The 26,268-nt window shown below is 42.2% G+C and overlaps 1 protein-coding gene across 1 annotated transcript in view; it reads right to left on the bottom strand.

Moving 5' to 3' along the window:
* The window catches only part of SMARCA1 (SNF2 related chromatin remodeling ATPase 1), a 53,144-nt gene that overhangs the window by 17,503 nt on the left and 9,373 nt on the right, over positions 1-26,268 (bottom strand). The window contains exons 3-20 of the mRNA XM_081963974.1: positions 25,528-25,694; positions 23,981-24,081; positions 23,790-23,890; positions 22,580-22,759; positions 21,592-21,747; positions 20,467-20,598; positions 19,438-19,506; positions 15,966-16,075; positions 13,919-14,145; positions 11,800-11,921; positions 9,995-10,147; positions 9,528-9,660; positions 8,181-8,329; positions 7,848-7,967; positions 6,193-6,303; positions 5,912-6,025; positions 4,857-4,979; positions 747-879 (exon numbers count right to left, since the gene is read on the bottom strand). Of these exons, the coding sequence (XP_081820100.1) occupies positions 747-879; positions 4,857-4,979; positions 5,912-6,025; positions 6,193-6,303; positions 7,848-7,967; positions 8,181-8,329; positions 9,528-9,660; positions 9,995-10,147; positions 11,800-11,921; positions 13,919-14,145; positions 15,966-16,075; positions 19,438-19,506; positions 20,467-20,598; positions 21,592-21,747; positions 22,580-22,759; positions 23,790-23,890; positions 23,981-24,081; positions 25,528-25,694 (2,401 nt within the window). The remainder of the gene's footprint in view (positions 1-746; positions 880-4,856; positions 4,980-5,911; positions 6,026-6,192; positions 6,304-7,847; positions 7,968-8,180; positions 8,330-9,527; positions 9,661-9,994; positions 10,148-11,799; positions 11,922-13,918; positions 14,146-15,965; positions 16,076-19,437; positions 19,507-20,466; positions 20,599-21,591; positions 21,748-22,579; positions 22,760-23,789; positions 23,891-23,980; positions 24,082-25,527; positions 25,695-26,268) is intronic.

Here is a 26,268-nt window from a genome sequence, read left to right as displayed (position 1 = left end):
TCGCTGTGGCTGTCAAACAACTGCAAATGGAACCTTTCAAAAGGTGCCATCAAAGCAACTTGTACAAAAGACAGAATTTTATCCATTTTCATATTAAACTCTTAGGGAATCCAGGGACTGTAGTAATGGCTAAACATCTGTCCGGTCTTGTCAATGTCATCACAAAAACCTATTATGTCAACATTGCACATGATGTAACAACCAGGAACGCTTTCTTTCTCCAGAAGAACATCCAAATAAGATAAAACAGGCTTGGGTGGGGTTTTTTTAAAAAATCATAACTGAAAACTACAAGATTAAAGGATATCTTCTCCCCATGACTATCGTTGATCAATGTGGAAAATGCTATAGGAGCTCAGAGGTTGGTAGCTTGTTTATTTTTATGTAAATATGAAACTTGCTGGAATCTCACCCGGAAAATCCATCTGAGTGAAGAAGAAAATAAGTAAAGGCAACAACAGAAGGAGGGAGAAAGAGGAGGGAAAAGAAGGAAGGGAAAAGGAGAGGAAGTAAGGGAGGGTTGTAAGAATAGGAGAGGGGGGAAGAAGAGAGGAAGAGCGGGGGACAGGAAGACAAAAAGAGAAAGAAGAGGAGGAAAGAAGGTAGAGAAGGGAGGTTAGGAGGAAAGGAAGTCTAGGGTTGTTGCAATGTAAGATGGATATGCGGGGTGGCAAGAAAGCGACCTCAATTATGTTTTTAATCATTCAATCAATCATTCTTAATTAATCAAGGAACAATTAGCGCACCTGAATACTCGATAACTTCCTCCGGTGACTTTCCTTCCACCTCACGGGCAATATCATCAATGTCGTCACGGCCATATTTTTCATTAGCTTTAATAAACTGATTGAAGTCTCTTTTGTTCCAGTTTGTAAAACCCTGTTAAAAGAAGTTGTTTTTGTCAGAGCTCGCATCTTAGGAGGATGCAGTTGGATTTGCTCATTAATGCCTTGGTACAATGTCACATAATAATTACAGGGGTTAATGATCTTGCAGTATTTCCATAAACATCTATTATCCGGGGTTTATTACTCAAGTCATAAAAAGCCGAGTTATTTTTAAACACAGCTCCTCACACGTAAGGGAGAGAAGTTGTTCTATTCATGCTTGTAAATGGCAAGTCTCCAAAGAAACAAAAGTTCAGTCCAAATCTTAGTGGGCTTTCACTTGTATCACACTTGAACAATTACAAGTAACTAACCACAAAAAAAACCACCTTTAAGAATGTGAGGGCCCTTGTCCAGATGTCACAGGCAATCTTCTGGAACTAAATGCAGGAACATTCTGTTTCAAACACTTACAAAGCAAATGGTGAATGAAATGAACACCTGGAAGGGAAGAAAATCCCCAGTTCCCATGCATACTTTTGATAAAATATGGAGGGGGTGGGGGGCATGAAAAAAACCTATTGACTATGGAAGGAATATAAACAAAGAATTGGCACTCAAAACAGTTCCTTAAACATCATTAAACTTTTTAAATAATTAAATCAGGACCCTCTAAATGTTGGCAGCGACCAAAGTTAATTACTGAAGAGACAAATGTCAAATATTTTATACAGTGTGTGCCACGGACGATCAGTGTTTGATCAATTGAAGAATTACTGCAAAATGCTAGATATGACACTTATTTCCGAGATCAGATCTACTGAAAACCGGCTAGTGTACACCATAAAATATTTCCTTCACCCAGAAAGAACCACTCTACGAGGGAAGAACTTCTGCTCTTAAGACAGAAAAAATATACGTCCAACCCTTTGTATAAAACAACAAATCAGCAACAAGAAATGAGGTACTTTTTGAAGCATGGATCAACATCAGCATGACTCCTATTAGCTACAGGCAGTTCTCGACTTAACAACAGTTCATTTAGTGGTTGTGCAAAGTCAAAGGTAAAGGTTCCCCGAGTGCATCTGTGCTAGTTGTTCCCGACTCTACAGGGCGGTGCTCATCTCCGTTTCAAAGCCGAAGAGCCAGCGCTGTCCAAAGACGTCTCCGTGGTCATGACTAAACGCCAAAGGCGCACGGAACACACTTACCTTCCCACCAAAGGTGGCCTCTATTTTTCTACTTGCATTTTTACATGCTTTCGAACTGCTCGGTTGGCAGAAGCTGGGACAAGTAAGTGGAGCTCACTCAGTTACACGGCACTAGGGATTTGAACCGCTGAACTGCTGGCCTTTCTGATCGACAAGCTCAGTGTCTTAGCCACTGAGCTACCGCGTCCCAATCCAGCCTACAAACCTGGAATTTCCTGTAGGAATCTCTACCATGTACTAATCAGACTGAATTCTATTTAACTTCAGAACCCAGACAATATCAACCAGCTGCTACCAGCTGCTGAAACAGCTGTATATTTTTAGATAATAGCTGAAATGCATACTTTTAACATCAAGCTGCATTTCTTTGCTTTTACTGATGTTCTACCATGTTGGGGTTACCAGTTGTAAATAAATAAATAAATAAATAAATACATACATACATACATACATACATACATACATACATACATACATACATACATACATACATACATAATTCTCAAACAAAGAGCAAGACAAGTCATATTGATTGGACTCAACCAAAAATATGTGGATAGAAAAACAGAATGTAAACAGACAAAGGAGAAAAGATTCAGATGTTTCATGTACCTATTTTCAAACATTAAACGGTGTTGTGAAAATGTTTACTCTCTCTGTAGAGAAGTTAGGAACCACCATCTGTATTTTCATTGTAACATTCACTTCATCTGACACTGGCAATTTAAATGATCAAAACACAGTTGTTAAGTCAACTTTTCAAGTGGAGGATTCAAGTATCTGTATCTTTACTATCTAAGTCTAAGTGCTAATATAGAAGGATATATTAAGAATGTTATATTTTGTTGGAGAAGAAGGCAACAAAAGCTCTATGCTTCCTATCTCATAACATGCAAAGAGTGTTAAAAATTATGTTTGAATAGCCCAGCAATTCAGGCGTAAAATCAATTACACTGATTCAACAACACTCATTAAAAATGTAGCAAAATCAAAACTTGCAGACTTTGTGCCAGAAAGTTACTGATGAAATGTTAAACATAAAGTGCCTGGAACCATCCACTGCTGGTAGTCCTCAATTTAGGAATGGTCAGTCAATAGTAATTCATTGCAAGAGGGAGGTTTATTTTGGTAAAAGCCAAACCTTTCAATTCAGTCTGAACTGTGTCAGTTTCAACTGTACTCTTCATTGAGTTCCCACTTTCTATCTCTACCTAGCTGCTGAGAAGTTGGCAATTGCATTTTGAAAACTAATCCCTTCTCTTTCAATATTTGCAAACAGGAATTCACAGCATAACCACTAAAGATGGGCAGCTTTTTTTCAGGATGGTCCTTGGTGCTCTCTGACCTTGGCTGTTTTCTGGCAGAACTATCATTACCCAAACAAGGCAACATCATCCGTGCTAGTAAAAGTAGTCCTCTACTTAAAGGTAAAAAGGTAAAGGTTCCCCTTGCATATATGTACTAGTTGTTCTCAATTCTAAGGGACGGTGCTCATCTCCGTTTCAAAGCTGAAGAGCCAGCGCTGTCCGAAGACGTCTCCATGGTCATATTGCTGGCATGACTCAACCCCGAAGGTGCCCGGAATGCTGTTACCTTCCCACTAAAGATGGTTCCTATTTTTCTACTTGCATTTTTACATGCTTTTGAACTGCTAGGTTGGCAGACGTTGGGACAAGTAACGGGAGCTCACTCCGTTACGCTGTACTAGGGATTCGAACCGCTGAACTGCCGACCTTTCTGATCTACAAGCTCAGCGTCGTAGCCACTGAGCCACCTCTTACAACTGTTCATTTAGTAACCATTTGAACTTACAACAGCACTGAAAAAAGTGATTTAAGACCATTTTTCACACTTATGACCATTCCAGCATCCCCATGGTCATGTGATCAAAATTCAGACACTTGGCAACTGACTCATATTTATGACGGCTGCAGTGTCCTGGGATCATGTGATCCCCTTCTGCGCCCTTCTGCCAAGCAAAGACAACGGGGAAGCAAGATTCACTTATTATCCATGTTACTAACTTAACAACTGCAGTTGGATTTATTTAACGTCTGTGGCAGTGGTGGGTTTCAAAATTTTTTAGAATCTGCTTTGTGGGAGTGGCTTGCCAGCCATGTGACTGGGTGGGCATGGCCAAATTGTAAAATGTGGTGAAACTCACTTAACAACACTCTTGCTTAGCAACCAAAATGTTGGCTCAGAAACTGGCATTTGAAGCACACAAGTCTTAAAGCTGTCAAGTTACAAGACCCTTGCACCCCTAACCCTTTAGAGAAAAAATGGGCCAAAATTAACTTAACAAAGACTTGCTCAGCAACAGAAATTTTGGGCTCAATTGTGGTCATAAATCAAGGACCGCCTGTACTGATTAAAGTTACCTCTACTTTATTGGTAGTGTGTTTTTTTTTTTCCCCCAGCTGGGGCTTACACAATTATTTATTTTTTCCATGCCTCTAACAGCTGTAGGGGATGGCTGTCACATTCTGGTCAACAACATAATCTTATTTAGAAGAGAATGTATGAGTTTCAATGTAAAAGATATGCATTAAATATCTCATTTGCTCCCCCTTTGGGGATGGAGTTGGGGGGGGGCTGCATGTAGAACTGCCAACTCTGGCTTCGAGTCAATGCAATTACAAATTAATCCATATGATCAGACAGCATTTGCAGTTTTCCAGGGGATAATTACGGTGACGTCTTGCACAGCAAGCAGACGGGTGGATAATCACAGCTTCTTCTTTTTCTTTCTTTCTTTCTTTCCTTTCTTTCTTTCTTTTTAAATAAGAAATAAACACGAAGCCCAAAAGCCATCTACCTGGGTGAGCAGCCTCTCTTTCTCTTCGGCCTCTTCGGAAGAAAGAGGAGCCGATTCATCAATCTTCCGCTGTTCCTCCTTCTGGACCTGGGCTGCATTCGGAAGGTCAGGATTCCTGGGGACCTGAAAACCAGCAATGAAATGAATGAATAGCTTAGCCAGCCACGCCATTAAGGATTCTGGGTAGAGGCCTCTCCGGCTCCCTTTATGGCTTTTCTCTGAAATGCCAAAAGGCAAGATGGATGCATTTTTCATTGACTGGGGATTTCTGAGGAGAGGAAATATTTCTCTGGCATCGGGGCAACGGCAGAGAAACATTCTTTTTACTTGTGTTTACAGGAGAGATGAACGTAACCTCTCATAACTCATCTCTTCCTCCTCAATGGCTCGCAGGCACTTCTTCCACACAAGTGGGCCAGTAACGGCAACACGTAAGTAGCCAGTACGTGTCCAGAGCGCTTTTTAAAGCTTCCAAAAGCTTCTGGCTGTCATATGAGAGCACACAGGTGTGTGTATGTGTGGAGAAGACACAGCAGGAATACAGTGCTTAGGCAGTGAAGAAGTGAATTGTGTCATAACCTATGCAAGGGTTAACGAAGCTTTTCGTCACCAAGCGCCCAAACAGGAGCGCGCATGTGCGCCATAAACTGGAAAAGCAGGCTGACGGGGCGCATGCACACCAGAAACCGGAAGGCCAGGTGGCCAGTGCGCATGTACATGCCGGAAACCAGAAGAGCAGCGGCCCAGTGCACGCATGCGCACCGGGCAGCTTATCTTCCGGTTTCCGGCGCTCTCGCCTGCGTGAAGACTAGCTGCCCAGTGTGCCAGAGCCTGGAAGAGCAACAGGCAATGGCTCACGTGCCCGGAGAGATGGCTCTGCGTGCTACTTCCGGCACGCGTGCCAGAGGTTCGCCATCATGGACCTATATCCTTATTTGGAATGAGCCAGCGCTACAGGGTTGATTTTTAAAAAGATGCCTTTAAAAAAAAAAATTGGGCAAGGTATTTAGTAATAGAATTTTATTTATTTAATATTAAAAGCTGTACTTTCTTACCTTATAGCCTATCGTCTTCCGATAATAGAGGATTTCTTTTTCAAGAAGTTCAAATAACCGGGGTGGAAAGAATTGAAAATCTTGAATATTTGGCTGCTTGGGCGGTCGTGGAGCCTTTGAAATTAAACACACAAGAGAATGGATGCTATGTTCTAATTTTTTTATTTGTGCACTCATGAAAATGAATATATTATTATATTATATATTATTATCATGAATATATATTATATATTACTATGAATATATTATCTCTGTGCAATGTAGAAGGTTACATGGCTGACCTTTGGGATTTTAGGCTCACTGACACGGAGAGCTTCCCTAAAATAGGCATCCACAGCGTAGTTGGCTTTGCGTTCTCGCTTTGGGGGCTCGATCCATTCCATCATGCTCAGCTAGAAGAAATAAATAAACTAGTTAAAAGGGCAGAGGAGATTGTCAGGTTCTTGCTGACACAGCTGCTTCTTTCACAAAAACCTGAATAAATTGTTGTGTGCTGGGTTAATGCTTTCTGTATTTTTTTCATGTCCTTCTCCTGAACAGAAGGAAGCCTTTTTTAAAAATATTGAAACGTGAATAGTAAACAGAAGTAATGAATCTCCTTGCCATATGTTAAACCATACCAGCATTGAATTTGAGAAAATTAAGAAATAAAAGAGCACGTACATTGTTTCATGGGTGACAGTTAGAGAAACAAAAATTAATTGCATTTATGGGACTCTTTTGAGAATTCCATTATGAACTTGACTAGGATACATTTTCCAAAGCATCCGTCGTCTGGACTAAAGTATAATTAATTTTTGGACCACTTTCATTCATCCTATATTCTACACTGGTTGGACTATACAATACAATGCAATAGTAGAGTTGGAAGGGACCTTGGAGGTCTTCTAGTCCAACCTCCTGCCTAGGCAGGAAACCCTATACCGTTTCAGACAGATGGCTATCCAACATCTTCTTAAAGACTTCCAGGGTTGGGGCGTTCACAACTTCTGGAGGGAACTTCTGTTCCACTGATTAATTGTTCTAATTTCTCCTCAGTTCTAAGTTGCTTCTCTCCTTGATTAGTTTCCACCCATTGCTTCTTCTTCTACCCTCAGGTGTCTTTTCGATATTGCTCCTTCCTCCCTGTCCCCAGAAGGAGCCACAGCCCCCCCCCTCCTTCATATCTTGTACCTTGCTACCCTTTTCACTGCCTTTGCTGTGTTCGTCCTCTAGGAGGGAGAAATGCTTTTTAATGAAGGCTTCAGCCTCCTGCACTGTATTAATTCTAATTGGAGCACCTATAACTTCTGAAGGCCAGGCAAATTTCTCCTTAGTTCTAAGACAACTCAATTAATTTCCATCCATCGTTTCTTGTCTTCCCTTCTGGTGCTTTGGAAAATAGGTTGACTCCCACTTCTTTGTGGCTCCCCTAAAATATTGGTACAATGCTCTCATGTCACCCCTAGTCCTTCTTTTTACTAGACTAGACATACCCAATTCCTGCAACTGTTCTTCATGTTTTAGGCTCCAGCTCGCTCATCTCCTTTGTTGCTCTCGTCTGCACAGTTTCCAGGGTCTCAACATGTTTTTATAATATTGTGACCAAAACTGGATGCAGTATTCTAGGCGTGGTCTTACTAAGGCTTTATAAAGCAGCACTAACACTTCACGTGATCTTGATTCTATCCCTCTGTTAATGCAACCAAAGATTGCACTGGCTTCCATCTTTGCATCTCAGGCAAGACCCAGAGGATAATAGACTTTTCAGTCACAAGAACACTCCAACCTAAATTCAGGAAGGGGGGGAGGGGGAGCCAATAATGAGAGCCTAAAATTTCACCCCAGCAACACGCAGCACTTATTTTAAGATGTTTATGAGCCTACTAAAATCAAAAGTTATTCTCTGCAATGCAATTCATGCAACGGCAATGCCCCGTGTATATGAAAAATGTACCTTTTGTTTCCCTCTATAATCTTCCCCTTCAAAATTGTACAAACTCATTTCAGTGTCCATTGTGAAGTTCCGAAGAGAGCTTTCACCCATTTTTTGCAAACGTTCATTCATTTCAGCTGTCTAAAGAAAGTCACAAGTACCAAAAAAAAGAAAGAAAGAAAACATATTTTTAGAAATGTCTTCTTCCTGTATATAAATACAATGGTTGATTTTAATCAGTCTGTATGAAAAGTTAGCTAAGCTAACATATATTTTTAGTTTAGGGCTGATATTTATTACGGATAGCAGAAAAAATGAACAAGGCACAGTGATTTATGTTCCACATTATCTCACCTTTTTTTCACCTCTTTCTAAAATAGTGGTAATGTCTTCATCAGTCAGTTCACTGTCTTTGGAAGCGAACACGTGTGTTGCTCCGTGACGAATCATTTGCAACATTTCATCTTTTGCTAGTTTGTTGGACTGCTGATCGATAAGCCTTCCTAATACATAAAACACAGAGAATTTTAATTCCAAACCCGCTGTGAGTTTTATACTAGGATTATAAAATTATATCTCTATCTAAGCAGGCTATTTAATAAAATTATTAAATAATTTTATTGCAAGCATTAATTATAATTAATTACAATTAAAGAGTGAAAGTGCAACAGCAAATTTAAATGTTTCATATATTAGTGCCAAATTGAAAGCAAAGATTTATAGAATGGATTGACTTTGACATGTGCAATTTGAGGTGAGCACCATACGATATTATCCAACTTTTACAGGACCATTAAATTTTAATTGACCAGCAGCACAATATGCTTGCTAAGAATATATCAAGCAAAGCATTTATTTGGTACTGAAGTCACATCAAAAATAGAAAACAAAGTCACGATACTGAACCCCAAACATATTAAAATGGCATTTGTGTAATCGAGGTACAACTTTAAACAAATGAAGTAGGAATTCCTTTTCCTGGTGCAGCATTTTTGTTCAGATGTGAAAAATATTTACAGGTCGTCCTCAACTTACAACCATTCGTTTAGTGACTGTTTGAAGATAACAACACTGAAAAAAATGACTTATGACCATTTTTCACACTTATAACCATTGCAGCATCCCCCGGGACCACAGGATCAAAATTCAGATGCTTGGCAACTAACTCATACTTATGACAATTGCAGTATCCTGCAATCCCCTTTTGCGACAAGCAGAGTCAATAGGGAAGCCAGATTCACTCAACATCCGTTACTAACTTAATAACTGTAGTGATTCAATTAACAACTGTGGCAAGAAAGATCGTAAAATGGGGCAAAAGCTCACTTAACATCTTAGCAACAGACATCTGGGGCTCAGCTGTAACGGACTCTTGTAAATCAAGGGCTACCTGTAACTGCTTATATCAGGGGTTTCCAACTTGGCAACTTTAAGACTCGTGGACTTCAACTCCCAGAATTCCCCAGCCAGCCATGCTGGGAGTTGAAGTCCTCAAGTCTTAAAAGTTGCCAAGGTTGGACACCCCTTGGCTCATATCCTCCATGTTTTATCCACTCCGGTTGCTCTTCTCTTTTGAAGTTGAAGGAGGGAAATAATCTCAAAGGAAGACAGATTTTTCTAGTTTCGTTACCGAATGCTCCGGGTCAGATCCTGCCTTCTCTTAATTTTATCCCCGAATACCACAAACATATTAAACCGTACCTTGCTGAATAACAATTGAGTCCAGCCTGAGTTTTATCTCGGCTCTTTCAACTATTCTCTCTTCAACGGTGTTGTCAGTGATAAGCCGAAATACCCGCACGGCCTTTTTTTGACCAATCCGATGTGCCCGATCCTAATCAGGGTAAATTAACAAAGGTGTAAGTGAAAAGGTGCCGAATACCAATAGAAAGGCAGAGGTGAATGTACCGTTATTTAGTCTATTTCAGGGGTGTCCAAACTTGGGAACTTTAAGACTTGTGGACTTCAACTCCCAGAATTCCCCAGCCAGCCATGCTGGCTGGGGAATTCTGGGAGTTGAAGTCCACAAGTCTTAAAGTTCCCAAGTTTGGACACCCCTGCTCTATTTTAATCAATCTTTCAAATGTAGTGTTTACATGGGGTTTGTTTGTTTTTAGTTAGCTTATATGAAAAGGGTGAAGCAATAAACATTCAAGATCTCCACTTACCATCGCTTGTAGATCGACTTGTGGGTTCCAATCTGAATCATAGAGGATCACAACATCAGCTGTTGCTAGATTAATCCCCAGGCCTCCGGCTCTTGTACTCAACATAAAAACAAACTTCCTACTGTTTGGGGCATTAAAGGTGTCTATTGCTTCCTAAAAAAAAGAGAGATATATATTTTTTTAAAGAGACTTGTGCTAAAAATACTGTTTCCTGCAAGGGATCAAGAACCTGTTTTCCGTTGTTGTTGTTTTGCCTGGTTTCTAAACAGGGGTGGGTTCTCTACCCGGTTGCTGGGTGGGCGTGGCCATGAGGGGAGTGGCCTAGTTGGCCTCCTGCACCACAGCAGAGGGGCCCTTTTTGGCCTTCCCCAGGCTCCAGAGGCTTTCTTCGAGCCTCTGGTTGGGCAAAAAAATCTTCCCCTGGGCTCCGGAGGCTAGAAACGGACCTGAACTTCCAGGAGGCCCGATTTTTCCCCCTCCCTGAGCCTCCACGCGAGCCCTGCACTTACCGTATTTTTCGGACTATAAGACGCACTGGTGTATAAGACGCACCAAGATTTTGAAGAGGTAAGTAAGAAAAAAAAGGGGGGGTTGTCCTCCCCGGCCCCCAGGAGCACTCTGCAGGCTTCAGCAGGGTTGTGGGGAAGGCAAAAACACCAGTTTTTTGCAAAAAATGGCCTGTTTTTTGCCAAAACGGGGTCATTTTTGCCTTCTCCCAGCCCTGCTGAAGCCTGCAGAGTGCTCCTGGGGGCTGGGGGAAGGCAAATACACATCCATTTTTAAGAAAAAAGGCTCAGGATGCGGGGCAGGGCTTCGGGAGGCCAAAAATGGCTGTATTTGGTGTACATTTCCACGCTCTTTTAGGGGGAGAAGGTGCTTCTTATACTCCGAAAAATACAGTACCTCACATCCAAAACGGGCCACATGAGGACTCCTGGGAGGGGCGAGGTGGGAGTGACGGGGTGGGGTGGGCAGGGCCAGCCAGGGGTGGCATTTGAAGGTTCTTCCGAACCAGCCATAACGTTAGCTATGGGTTCGGGAAAACAGCCCACCCCTGTTTCTAAAATAGCTAATACAGGGAGAATTCTGGCCATGATAGAAACACAGGGAACCAAAATTCTTTCCTCCCCTTCTCCAAGGAGTTCTACAAGCAACTGGATCCCCAGCCTGTGAATTACGGAGATCTTCAAACAGCACAAAGTGATTCTCACTGGCATTCTTTGTAAATGCGCCTTTCACTTATTTTCCCTTAAAGCGATACAGGTAGCCTTCGACTTGCGACCATTCATTTAAGCAACCGTTCAAAGTTACGATGGGGCTGGAAAAAATGATTTACAACCCATCCCTGCACTTATACACTTGCACAAGATTGCAATTCAAGCCCTCGACAACTGTCATGTATTTACAATGATTGCAACGTGCCAGAATTGTGTGATCGCCATTTTCAACTTTCCCAGTGGATTTCTAGCAAGTAAAGTCAATAGGAGAAGCTGGAGTCACTTAACAACTTTGTGGGATTCAGTTAATGACTGAAAACCAGGTAGAACACCCTTAATGACCGCATTGCTTAACGATGGAAGTTCCAGTCAAGGGCTTCCTGTAGTTGAAACTCAAATCAGAAAGTTGAATGACACAGCGTGCAATAATGAAAAATTAATCTGTTCATAAGGCCTGACGGAAGGTAAGACCGCCTGTCATAGCAAATTGGCACTCAGGAAAAGAGTGAAGAAATGTTAGTTGGTACACAACCTGTGTCCAGGATAGAACAAAATAAATGTTCAAGGGACTAGAAAATTTATTCCCACCTCTCTCTCCTCGTGCGGTGTTTGCCCATCTAGACGGCAATATTCATAACCTCGCCACATGCAGTAGTCTTCCAAGATATCCAATAAGCGAGTCATTTGGCTAAAAACAAGAACTCTGGAACCTGAGGGACAAAGGAATGGTTGAAGCACCTTTAATTACACTTTAGGTAATGAGAAGCATCTACATTCAATTGTTAAGTATCAACCAATTCCGTTGTATACATGATGTACAATGACAATAAACGCTATACTATACTATGTCCGGGAATGAACGTTTAGTGATATCAGTAGGAACAAGGAATAATGTCTACCTTTGGTAAATCTTCATCAACTGCATGATGAATCTGGAATTGATCATTTATATATATATTAAATTTGCAGTCACTCAGCTGCATTGCAACTGGGCAATTTTTTTTAAAATTCCACTCATTCATTTCTATCCCCCCTTTATTATTTTTACAAATAAGGCGGCAAATATAGCCAACAGACCTTCCTCCTCTTCTTTTCCCCACAACAACCCTGTGAGGTGGGTTGGGCTGAGAGAGAAAGTGTGCCTGGAACAAAGTCACCCAGCTGGCTTTCATAGCTAAGGTGGCTATTTGAACTCAAGGTCTCTTTCTTTCTAGCCTGGTGCCTTAACCCAGTGTTTCCCAACCTTGGCAACTTAAAGATGTCTGGACTTCAACTCCCAGAATTCCCCAGCCAGCATTCGCTGGCTGGGGAATTCTGGGAGTTGAAGTCCAGACATCTTCAAGTTGCCAAGGTTGGGAAACACTGCCTTAACCAATGGACCAAAATACTATAATGGCAAAGTGTAATATAACATGATTTAAAATAAGATAATACACCACATAATTACAGCAGCGAGAACAGCACTCGCACAATGTTGGAGAAGTGATACCATGCTGACAGACTGTTTGATAATCCAAAAGATTCTTGACTGCGCAGAGATGGATAAACTCACATTGGAGTTAAAGGACAAGGAAGACTCAAGAATATTATACAGTTTGAGAAAACTGGTATCAATGGATAAATAATAGGAACATGAAATGTATAGTTTAGAAACATAGATGTATAGATAAATAATTAGGAATGTATAAAAGTGTATTTGAATAATAAATGGTTATGTTAGTACTGTCAAAAAGGATCGTATTTATGCAACACTATTTTTAAAGGTATTTGTATTGCAATGTTTTACATTTTCAATATTTTTTTTCTAAAAAAAAAAAGTAAGATAATACAGAGCTTGTGCAGACTAGAGGTCGGGGGGGGGGGGGGGGGAGAAGCACAGAATCCCACAACAACCAAGTGTCAGGGTTCCAAGTAATAGATCCATTACAAGCAAGAACTCAGAGGCAGGTAGATTCCTCAAATAATGTGTGAAGTTTCCAAGAGTTGCCCTAATTAATTTACGAGCCCCGAGACAAGGTTCAAAGAAAAACCATCCATTTATCAGGACTAACATCTTGGCACGGACTTCTGTGTAGCTGAAATTAAATCCCACTTAATGGCGTCTGACCTTTACCCCTGTGCCCCCTCCTCTCTGGCTGAGGTCATCAATCACATTCTCCAACAGGACGTTATGGCAGGGTTCTGCACATGTGCATTCACATCCCAGTACAGAAATGTGATACTTTTACTCTGGCTAAAAGTATGCATGGCATCCCCCCCCCCCCCCCCGCTTCTCAAGTTGATAGTAGTCATGGAAACTCCTTAGGCATTGACATAACAACTTTATTGGAAATATCATATTAGCACATATCTGGTGAAAACCAACTCTGAGTGGCCTCTTGATTTTCACCTAATGAAAAGTAAAAGTTTTTCCCTCAACCCCAATCAATCAAGTCACGTGGCCCAATCACTGCAGTATCCACTGATCTGGTGACATCACTCCTCCTTCCAGGATTGAGAACGTCCTTGGTTCCCAGGAGAAAGTATTTTATTATGACTACACAAACCCCGCTATCTCTAGCCCCCCCCCCCTTATCCCTCCCTCCAGTATGGCAACACTGAAGCTCCAAGGTGGCTTCACCCAGGTCAGCTTCAGCGTTGACACAAAGTCCCACAAGGGGGTCCCACTAGCCCAAAACTGGGAGGAAGGAGATTTTTCTTGTCTTACCCTGTTCTTTGAGTTTCGATAGTAATTTGTCCAGCGCAACCATTTTGCCACTATTGGTCACTAAGTGGGTATCAGTGGTGTAAGGAGGGCCTGGTTCAGCCCCATCAAACAGGTACGGGTGATTGCAACACTTCCTCAGCTGCATCAGGATGTTCAACAACCTCATCTTGTCCATTTTGCCCGCGGAATTTAAGATATCGATATCTTTCATCAGGATCTTGGTATACCTGTAAGGTTAATTGGATGATTTAATAATAAAGGAACAACACATGAATGTTTGAATGTATAAAGGAGGAAAGAGTCTCAGTCATCTATATCCCCGTTTGCCCATTTGTACGTGACTTATTGTACAGCATTTAAGCTTCTTTGCTTTATTTTCACACTCCAAGAGAGTTTTTCATTACCTGAGAACTCTACACTGTTGGTTGTTTTTTTTTTTTTTTTTTTTTTGCAAGCTCATCAAATTTGATATTTGCTGCAGGGTAACAGCTATGGATATTGGAAAAGAAAAGATATATAAAACTGAGCTCAAGGGAAGATTGGGGTATCGCACAAACAGTGTAACTCAGTAACTGGTGGGGATTAAGAATCAATCAACCTCAGGATTGATTGAGGCTAAACTAACTTTACAAGCAAGAGAGCGAGTGGAAGATTTAAATTCCTTTCTTCCTGCTAAAGGTAAAGATTCCCCTGTTCAGTCATGTCCGACTATAAGGCGCAATGCTCATCTCAATCTCTTGGCCAAGGGAGCCAGAACTGTCCAAAGACATTTTCCGTGGTCTTGTGGCCAGCATGGCTACATGCCAGAGGTGCACAGAACGCTGTTAAATTCCCAATAAGGTGGTACCTATTAATCCACTCACGTTTAGGTGTTTTCAAACTGCTAGGTGGGCAGAAGCTGGGGCGGGAATCTTGTGGAGCAGTGCTTGGGTCTCAAACCTGGGCTGTCAGCTTTCCAGCTGACAAGCTCAGTGTCTTTAACCAGTGAGTCATCGTGCCCCATTTCTTCTTGCTACTAACATAAAAATGGTCACCAAGGCTCTAGGAACTGTTGGGTACCAAGAGGAGAACCTTGGAATTAAAGAGGGTGGGTGAGGCAATTCCCCATTTTATCAACCCCCAAATGGCCACGCTGTGGTGGGAGCCTCAAAACCAGCTGCTTCACATTTGACCAGATCATCTGTCTGCTGCTCAATGAACGGAAGGAAATGGCGCCTTCTTGATTCTGAATGTGTTACATTTTGCAGGTTTGCCATCGGCACATTAAAGGCAAGGCAATCAGGTGTACTAAGATTAAAACTTTAGTTCTCCCCTTTCTCGGGTCAAATTGTTGCCTTTGGTTTCCCTGAACACCTAGCAACAACAGTAAAACTTTTTTAAAAAAATAAAATCTATTCTCCTTCATTCCCAACCTATTGGCATTACAAATCTCAGAATTCCAGAAGAAAAAAGACCCGACACATCTTGTTGGGGAATACTAATCTAGTGATAATAATAAGTTGGATTTCAGCATTTATTTAGCCATGTGCAAATAGGCAGCAATATAACTTTCCTAAAATAAACGAATGAATGTCAAATGTTTGGTGTAGGAGAAAAATCTTGCAATGTAGATCAATACTGTATTATCGTCCCAGACTAAAGTGAGAAGTGGAGCAGTGGTGGGATTCAAAATGTTTTACTACCAGTTCTGTGGGCATGGCTTGGTGGGCGTGGCTTGGTGGGCGTGGCAGGGGAAGGTTACTGCAAAATCCCCATTCCCTCCCGATCAGCCGGGACTCGGGAGGCAGAGAATAGATGGGGGCGCGGCCAGCCAGAGGTGGTATTTACCGGTTCTCCAAACAACTCAAAATTTCCGCCACCAATTCTCCAGAACTGGTCAGAACCTGCTGAATACCACCTCTGAAGTGGAGAAAAGAACTGTAGCTTAAGCTAAAATAGTTTACTTAATTTTTTTTCCAATCCACATAGAAAAATATAAAAGAAATATTAAGGACAGCTTAAAAGAGCTTCCGGGACATTCTCCTGGTATAAAATTTTTAAAAATTACCATTCCCTCTGCATTTTGCTGAGGCCCAGATAAATTTTTACTTCTTTTTTAGGAGGCAAGCTTTTTTCCACTTCAGCTTTTATGCGCCGTAGCAGAAATGGTTTCAAAACCTGAAAAAAACAAGAGGAGCACATGGAACATTTTAGTGACATCCCAGATTTTTCAAACGTTTCTCCCTATATAGGTGCCATGTTTCCCCCAAAATAAGACAGGGTCTTATTTTCTTTTGCCCCACGAAATATGGCCTTGGGCTTATTATAGGGGAAGGGCTTATTATTTTCTGGGGCAGGTGAGAAGCGAGGGGCGCCTTTTACCTTCCCAGCTCCGTTGCGTTCCTCGCCATTGTGTTCAGGAAAGCCGCTGGTTAAAAAAACTCTCCTTCTCGCAAGTTCAATCAAACTTCTTGAAGTTGGGAGAAGGTTTTTTTTTTACCAGGGACTTCCCTGGACACAATGGCGAGGAATGCGACGGACTTGGAAAGGTAAGAGACGTGCCTCACGGCCCAATACCGCCCACCTCGCCCCAATGGTAAAGGCAGCCTGCCTTGTTCCCTTCCCCACCATCGCTTTAGCGAGGGGTGGCAGGTGGTGGGGGGAAAGCGAGGCACCCCTCCTGAACCTCTGATATTTTAGGTATAAGTTGAGCTGTTTCAAGTCTAGGATGGTTCGCCATCCTCCCGAGTTTTTGGGGACTAGGAATAGAATAGAGTAAAACCCTAGCCTTTCCTGCCCTTTCGGTACCTCCTCTATGGCGTTGATAGTAGATGTTGGATTTCGGTGTCCATCAGATGCCTCTTTACCTGACACCTAGGTACTGGGCACCTGATGAAACGCCCCGGGGGAATAGAGAGAAATTCTAGAGTGAGGCCTAGCCTCACGGTTTGGAGGGCCCGGGTCTCTTCCCATTGGTGAGCGAAGGCTGTTAAACGCCCGCCAATAGGCCCCACCCCGTGTGAGCCACCGGTATCTATGAAAAGACCAGAGCCATGAAATGGCCGCCGGCCCTGAGGCTGTTGCTGGATCTGTTGGCGGCCTCTATCCCTGGCACCGGAACGGTCCTGGGCCCTGTCATGTGACTGTGTATAGGACCTATTATACTGGGGAGTATATGGAGTTGTGTTGTACCCAGAGTCCCCAGAACAAAAGGGCTGCCGTCTATTGTAAGATTGTTGCCTCCTGTCTGTGCATCTGTTGGTTGACGGGAGCACCATGTGTTTGTCCCTGGTCTCGATTAAGATAGGGTCCAACGCGGCACCAAACAGAGGCCCACCCTTGAAGGGGGTGGATGCTAGGCGCCATTTGGAACGAAGGTCCGCCTCCCAATGGTGGAGCCAAAGGAGGAGGCGGGCCGCCACATTGGATGCTACCGCTCGAGACGCGAACTTCTCCGCATTGAGGGTAGCATCAGAAGAAAATTCTAACGCCGTCACCAGTTTGTTGACATCCTGGTTGAGGCGCATATCATCAGGGGCAAGCCTGGCCAGCAGCTGTCTAAGCCAGACCAATGAAGTCCTGTTGAAAAACGAGGCCGCCATAGGAGCTCGTAATGCCCAGGCAGCAGCCTGGTGTGTTTTACCTATGACCAATTCGGCCTTACGGTCCTCCACCTTAAGGCCTTCTGAAATTTCAGACGGAACCAAGGCTGGGGAGGCCAGGGCCGCCACTGGTGGGTCTACCGTAGGGAATTGAAGGATGCCATCCAGTTCTGGTGTGGAAGTATAGAGCTTCCTGTCACCGTTACTAGGTGGAGGGACAGCGGTTGGTTGCGTCCATTGTTTTTGGACAACGTCAAGGAACAGTTTCGGAAAGGGAATGACATCCTGTTCCTGCACCTGTTCCGTAAACAGACGTTCTGTAGAGTCAAGCGCCACCGCCATACTAGCCTGGGTGGTAGCACCCCCCCCCATGTTGGTAGTAGCCTTAGCCTTGTATAAAAGTGTCTTAAATAAGGCTGGACGAAACAAACCGGAAGAGGTAGGCTTGTCCTGCATTAGGCCCTCGTCACCTGAAAATTCTATGTCTGCCACTTCTCCCTCCTCACCTAGCACCGAATCCTCGCTGTACACCAAGGGCAGGGGTGATGGAGGGTCAGCCTGGGAGGTAGAGAGGTCCCTGGACAAATTAGGTAGTCTTGGGCCCTGTGATGCAATTCTGTATCGACGTCCTGCGAGATGGCAGCTGATATCAGATGATGAAGCTCGGGGGGAAGGCTGAACTCAGGGCCTTCCTCAGATCTGAGGCCTGCAGCTGTGGGTGTAAAGGTAGCCATGGGGCGCTAGGGCTGAGGCTAGACTAAATTCAGATGCTATCCCCTGGGGAATAGGGAGATCAGGGGACCAACCCTCGGTCCCTGTCAAGTGCAGAGAGGGAACGGGGGAAGGGCCTCGGGCTAACAATGTGGGAGGCTACCTACTGGTGACCACGGGTACCTTGGCCGAAGACTTGGTCTTGTCTTTGTGCTTAGTGGCCCTATCTGGCGTCGCAGAAGAAGCGCGAGCCCTATGGCTAGAGGCTCTGGTGGTGGCCCTGCCCACCCTAGCGCTGGCCTCGGTGGTCTGAGAGTGCAACGGGAAAGAAGCAGAAGCCCCAGCGCTGCTTCCGGAGGTGGGTGATCCGCCATTACGACTAACGGGGAGAACTGAAAGGCTCAAGCTCACGTTCAAATATCAGAGTGAATACGCTGCTATGAATAGCAAAGCTGGCTCAATTTGCTGAGATCGAAGACAATCGCGTATGCCAAAGCTGTGTAGCGGCACACCGACCTCCTCAAGCACAGATAAAACTGTTGGCTTGCCACCGCAATGCAGGCGCGAACTGCAAGACGCGCCCCTTCCGTCAGCTTTTTTGGCACAAAAACAAACGGCTCCCAAAATGGCAACTGCCAGCTAGAACGCAAACTGTACTATGCCAATTTTCACAAGTAAACAGTCCAAGTAATGAGGAATCCTGAAGAAATGAGTTGATTTTATCTATTATCCTAGAGCAAATTATTTTACGTCTCTTTAGGCTGCCCTGAGTTAAAAAACTGAACTAGCCCAGTCAGAGGAGGCGTGGTCAACAATTACATAACTTAGTCTCTAGGCTAATGGACAAAGTTAACCCATGCTTGGATTCCCCCAAGCAGCGCACAGGAGAACTATAAGCAAGTCAGATGGCCCGTGCCCTTTGTAATAAATGTTTACCAATTTAAAGAATCCTCCCAAACCTATACAAAACAGGAAGAGGGTGGAACATCAGACATCAATAAAAAAGCAATACATTAGAAATGTATGCACATTTGTATGCACATCCTAATAAAAAGAATCTTCACCAAAAGTGAAGTGAGATGAGCCTTGGGAAAGGAGGTTTATATTCAAACACCCTAATGGTTGCACTGAAAGTCACACCCGGTCTCAACCATGCACTGCTTATTCTATGATGATACATGGAAGATGGGCCGATAAACTTCTATCAAGAAATACCACCATACTTACCGCATGGAGTCTTTCCACAAGTTTTTGATCACCAAGACAATTTTTAGTATCAAACCACGAGTCAAAATCCTGCAGACGTAAAAAAAAAATGCATTTTACTATTATGTTTGTAATTCCATGTTTTCTCAATGCTTAAGTTAGCTCAAGTAGAAATTTCCAATAAATCTATCGATAAATCTATCTCAGCATCTACTTCTGTCCTACTATCGCAGCACTATTGAGAGTGTCCTGACATACAGCATTCTTGCATAGGAGCAGCTCTGCAGCGGACAAAAAAGCTCTACAGAGAATTATTAAAACTGCCCAGAATATCACCGGGCTCCAGTTACCAGCCCTGGATGACATCTTCGCATCTCGCTGTTTGAGGAAGTTGCACAACATCCTCAGAGACTCTTCCCATCCTGCTTACAATCTTTTTAGACTGTTGCCTTCTGGCAGAAGATACAGAACAATGAAAACTCGGACCACACGTCTTCTGAATAGCTTTTATCCCAGAGCTATAATTGCACTCAACAATGAACTAAAGGGCCACCATCAATGAGGTGTTGGACAGCATTACTTGGTCTGTTGTGTGGATGCTTGGGTGGTTTAGGGGGCGGGGAATTTTTTTGGTGGGTGGGGGCATGTTTGGGGATTATTATTATGTTGGGCTTGGTCTCTGGGTGTTATGTGAATTTTGTTGTATGGGTATACTGTGTATATACGTACAATGACAATAAAGTAAATTATAGGATACAAAGGAAGAAAAATCCATTTGGCTTGGAAATCAAGTTGAATTATTCCATCCTATACTATGTAAAACATACTTTTGCTCTGAAATCATGGTTGTGCCACAAATATTCATCACCAACAGCAGTTGGAAAATGGGAGGAACCTAAACAATTGTAAGGTTATACTTTGCTATATGTAAAGGCAAACCATTGTAGTAAAATTTAAAAGCAATGGTGATCATAAAAAGTTAAAAACTAGTTTGCTATAAAACATGTAATTTATGTAATTGAAAGACTTCAATGTCAAACCCAGTCTCACCTCTGCAGAATTAAAGACATCTGGTAAAAGGAAATTGAGCAATGCCCACAGTTCATGAAGATTATTCTGTAAAGGAGTTCCTGTTAAGAGCAAGCGATTTGTTGTCTTGAATTCACGGACAATCTCTGATAGCTAACCAAAGGAAAAAAAAAAAAAAGAGATTTTGTTGCCAATATATTCCAAGGATACATTTTTATAAATACTAACTCTGAAATTTGGAAAACAAAGCTCTGGTCTATTATGATTTCTTAAAATGCTCTTGCAGACAAATTGAATACGTTGGGTGAAATCTTAGAGTAACATATGTGCCAGAGAGAACTTTATAAAACAATGTCACATACCCAACAACAAAAAGCCATAAAGACTTTCAAAAGTGTTCATCCAACTATGATGAACTCGATCATTCTAACTCAGAAGAAATCTTGAGCCTATACAAATAGGTACCCCGTTTCCCTGAAAATAAGACGTCCCCGGATATTAGGCCCAATCAGGCTTTTGACTGCATCCGCTAAAATAAGCCCTCCCTCGAAAATAAGCCCTCCCCTAAAATACTGCAACACAGCCACCGCCATGAGGTGACCACGCTCGCCGTCTCCTGCACCTCAAAAATGCAGAAAAAGACCTCCCCGAAAATAAGGCCAAGCACTTATTTCGGAGGTCTTATTTTCTGGAAAATATGGTAAGTTTTCCATTATCAAGGATGACTCTTCCCGAATTTTTGCTACTTTATGCACAAGGCTGCAGTCTCTGGAAGGTTTATGGCATCCTTAAATTCACAGTCAACAGGAAGCAGGGTTAGATCAAAAGGACCACCCAGTTGTTCAAAACCTCTGAAAGTCGTAACTGAACACAGACTGGTGGTGGGGCAAAAATTCTTCACCAAGAGGTAACCCAACTTGTGAAGTTTCTTCTATGAACTCTCCAAGGTCCTGAAATTGTAAAGACTCAGTTCTGTTCATCTGATTCTATTCCTCCTTAGCTACCATTTCATTGATTGGATTCCTCAACCAATCCAAGCAAGCTAAAAGTTTTATATACCAAAACGTTTTCTCTTTCTCCCCCCAAAAAGTTACCTTCCCTCCAGGTATTGTTCTTCAGTGATTACCAAAGAAAATTCAAACTTACCTTGGATTTTTCATTTTTTATCCGATGAGCTTCATCAATCACCAGATACCTCCAGTTAAATTTTTTGAAAACCGACTTTTCTTTAATGACCATTTCATAGGAGGTCACACACACATCCCACTCTCCGGGCATCATAACATCACGGATGAAAGCAGCCTGTATGAAAAACACACTTAAAGCAAACTCTCCCAATAGAGCCAGCTTACAGTGTTACAACGACGGCCATCTAGCAATGCCATTTCAGAGAAAACGGGCAGCAAGAAGAAACAGAAATATGAACTTTTAGAATTATTAACACATTTAGATCAATTACATTGGTAAAGAGTTATTAAATAATATGAAAGTGCATTCCTGCCTGTGTGGGGGAAAGGGGGATGTCTGTTCTTCAAAGAATACTGGTAGTGATGTTAAAACAAAGCTTTTCCCTCTTAAAACAGAAGAAACTGTATCTTCTAGCAAACAGTAGACTTAACCTTTGAGTAGTATGCTTGTACTCGGAACAGTGGATGAATCCAAATCAAAATATGTAATTTACACCTGAATAAACCTGAGGATAGCGAGTATTACTATCAAGCCATACGTATTAAAAGATATGTGCTGGTCTTAATATCTGCAACGCCCAGGCGTTGCACCAAAGATTTCAGAGAGAGACAACACTGGGACTTCACTTTTCATGTCTACTTTAATGCTATTCATAAAAAGTCTTTTTAAAAAGCTTAAGCTGAAATATTTTTACAATAATCAATGAATCATTTTGTACTCCGAAACAGTGTTTCTCCACCTTGGCAACTTTAAGACATATGGACTTCAACTCCCAGAATTCCCCAGCCAGCATGCTGGCTAGAGAATTCTGGGAATCAAAGTCCACATAATCTTCTAGCTACTGAGGTTCAGAAACTGTGGAAGTTGCAAATAAAGAATTCTGGGAACATTACATTCTGACTCGCGGAGCAAATCACCAGCTGAGCTGAGTAAAAGTGACACTTACTCTGGCATCCTTGTCTCCAATAAGGCAAACTGCTCGTAATGATGGAACCCAACGTTTAAATTCATTCATCCAGTTATGCAAAGTTGATTTGGGCACCAGAACCATATGTGGACCAGGAATGTTTCGATAATGCTTCAGATAGCCCAGCAATGCAATTGTCTGTAAAGTCTTTCCTAGACCCTACGAGAGTTTTAAAAAACAGTATTTAAATGTTACGCATCTCTTTTTAACAGCTCTGAAATAATCTCCATTCATAATCATGCATAAAGGAAGCCTACGATCACGGTATGATCTATGGAGTCAAAATCGGCCATAATTTCAATATATTGCAAGATACAAATTACTATTCTGATTAGCATTTGTTTCCAGACAATAAAATAACTTCTGGGAAACGATCCTCTGTAATTCATAAGAAATATTAGGCAGAATGAAATGTTTAATTACAATTCACTCTGAGCCACGCTGCCACTGAATATTTTAGTTGTGGTTCGTATTATTGTTATGCATTATGTATTCCTTCCTTCGCTTTATATTCATGACTCCTTGGGATGTCTGCTGTTTGGTTAAATTTTTGCATGCAAAAAATGATACGCTGCATTAAAATATAATGGTACAGTCACGATCACCCAATGCTCCCACTATCTGTTTTTTTTTAAGAGGGGGGGGGGAAAATGGGACCTACAAAAATGATAGCAAAGGGCACAAAAGACATAAAAGGCTGCTAAAACCACAAAAAATTACATCTTGCCTGCCTTGCTATATATAGTTTGTTGGAAATCATAAAAAGAATGTGGAAAACAATCCATGAGCTAATAAATGCCAGATCTATTACAATGAGGTAGGAAATTAGAAGGAGTTTGGTGGTAACTTTTCTGCCTAAGCATGTTTTGTTATCCGACATGTAGATTGGGTAGGTCGATGTAGGAGTTAAATTTAGGGTCTATGCATCTATAAAGTGAGTTGCAGCTCGCAAACAGCTTTTAATAAAGTGTGTTAGTCATAAAAGGTGGTCCTAGATAACTCCTGATTTTTTGGCATCATAAAGAAATGTGTCTCCTCCCATACCGGGGTATGAAAAAAGTGCTCACTGTTTTGTTAAATCTTTTTAAGAGCTTGGAGTCTTGACAAGAAAAGTAACAAACTTACAGCTCTTGGGTTTCCCCCCCCCCCCCTGATCTCAAACCACATCCACAAAGGTGAGTTTCTTTACCATTTCATCTGCCAAGATGCCATTTACGCCATTTTCATACAAGGAGATCATCCAGTTTAACCCCCTAACTTGATAGTCCCGCAATGTTCCTCCTTTAACATCTGCAGAAAACATAAAGCGTTCCTTAGTTATTCTGTAATTAAGCTGACGTATCTATGCAAGCAGAGCCAATGACCAATTGGTACACTCACAAGAAGGAGATTCCTCAAATCGGATACACACGTTGGAGGTTTTCCGGCTCTCCGAAAGCAGCTCCTCGTCTTCCTCTTGTTCTGTCCTCCTGTGGCGATAGCTAAAAAAAGAAAACCCAACACATGTGCTTCTGCTTTGGGGACAAATTCCTTGTATGTGTAATCACACTTGGCAAAATAAAGTGTTGTGTTCTGTTGTTCTGTTCGATGTCAGAGGTGATTCATTATATAACATTAACCCCCTGCATTACTCTCGTTACAGAACACGCTTCTCTTATGAGGGGAGGCTGCCTGTCAGACCTGGAAGCCATCTTTTACCTTTTGGACTTCAGGCCTGCCACATTTTCTACTGTGGGAAAATGGGAGGGGGGATTATACAGAGTAGGGGTGATATGTAGCCATAATAACATTCTTTCTCAGAAAGTCAAGGTCACTTTGTCCCTGCACCTGGACGGATGTGGTGGCAATGAGTGATTGGACCATGTGATGGACATGTGGGTGCTGGGCGGGGGCTTGAACTTTCACTCAGGTGGGGAAAACATGGAAGCTTTCAGATTCAGATTTTCCCAGATGTGCCAATAAGACATCTCTAATAAAATGGAACTTTAGGAAACTCAAGAACTCGGAGTCTTCTTTCGTTGAGGGTGTTACCTGGAACCCTGACATTCTATTGTTTTGTTCTGTTCTGTTCTGTTTTGTTCCGTTCCGTTCCGTTCTTATGCCTATGCCTATTCTGTTCTGTCCCGTTCCCTTCTATTCTGTTCCATTCCATCTTCATGTCACCCATGTCCCATGCCAACTCTAATTGTTATTACATTTCCAACTGTTTGTCACCTGAAATACAAGGTCTGAGTTGGATGCAAACATCTCTTGAGACTGAGGTCAGTTCTTCTCATTCACACAGTTAGTCCTCGACTTACAGCACTTCGTTTAGGGATCATTCGAAGTTACAGTTGCACTGAAAAATGTGACATGGCCAGTTTTCACACTTATGACCATGGCAGCATCATGGTCACGTGATCAAACACTTGGCAACTGGCTCATATTTATGACGGCTGCAGTGTTCCACCTTTTGCGACTTTCTGACCAGCCAAGTCAATGGGGAAGCCAGATTCACTTAACAACCTTATTGCTAACTTAACGACCTCGGCGATTCACTTAACCACGGTGGCAAGAAAGGTAGTCAAATGAGGCAAAATTCACTTAACAACTATCTCATTTAGCAAGAGATGTTGGGTTCAATTGTGTTTGTAAGTCGAGGGCTTCCTGTATGAAACAAACAACATGTTTAAAAGTTCTGATATTTATGTAGTTGCTTACCAAGCACATCTCAATTACATTAAAATGACCAAATATCTCCCAAACATTAGTAGGGGTGCTCAAAAGATTATGGAGATTGTAATCTCCATAATCTTTTGAGCACCTCTACTAATGTTTGGAAATTGAAAGCTGAAAAATTTGACACACACTACGCATATAACAATATGTTTTAAGATACAAATATCACTTCAACATAACTTCAAAAATAGTTTAAGAACAATGCATACTCTCCTGCTGAAAGCAAGCTCTGCTTTTCGTCCTTCTTTACCCGTGGTCGTCCCAGTTTCACTTTGAGGGGAGAGGTTGGTGATTTCTGGGCTGCAGGTTGAATAAAGTGGGCAAAAAGTTCGGTCTGCTTTAGCAGGAATTCAAATCGTTTGGCTCGGTCGGTTTTCTACAGCCCACACAAGAAAAGCAAAATAAGATAAGGTATGATTTAAGATAGCAATCCTGAGCTCATACATTGGGGAAGGAGGGTGTTTGACTCTTCCCAATTAAAATTACAATCTCTTCCAATGCAAACCTATGAAGAATTAAGAATGAGTTTGGTAAGAGACTTAGGAGTCCAGTTCAACATAGAGATTAGGAAAAAATATGCAGGCAGAGAGTAACTGCCTTGATTGCTCCTTCTAGCCCGACTGTTATTTCTCAGGAAGGAAGAGTCTAAAATATAGACGATGATCTCAAAAGGATAACCAAGATTGGAATCTCCAGCCAGCTCACAAGCAGTCTGTAAGCATTTTTATTTATAACTCTCTTTCCAACCTGGAATCAACCTGGATATATTTAACTTCGATAGCTACAAAGGAAGAATAGCTAGTAGCCATACATGATGAAGATGATGTGATTTTAATCCAAGATCCCTGGAAGGTACCAAGCTCTAATGCACCTTTCGTCCATGACAGGGGTGTCCAAACTTGGGAACTTTAAGACTTGTGGACTTCAACTCCCAGCTGGCTGGGGAATTC

This window comes from Natrix helvetica (genome assembly GCF_964273705.1).
Source record: "Natrix helvetica genome assembly, chromosome: 11".
NCBI lineage: Eukaryota > Metazoa > Chordata > Lepidosauria > Squamata > Natricidae > Natrix > Natrix helvetica.
The sequence above is the reverse complement of the archived record's forward strand: the minus strand, read 5'-3'. Positions and strand labels throughout refer to the sequence as shown.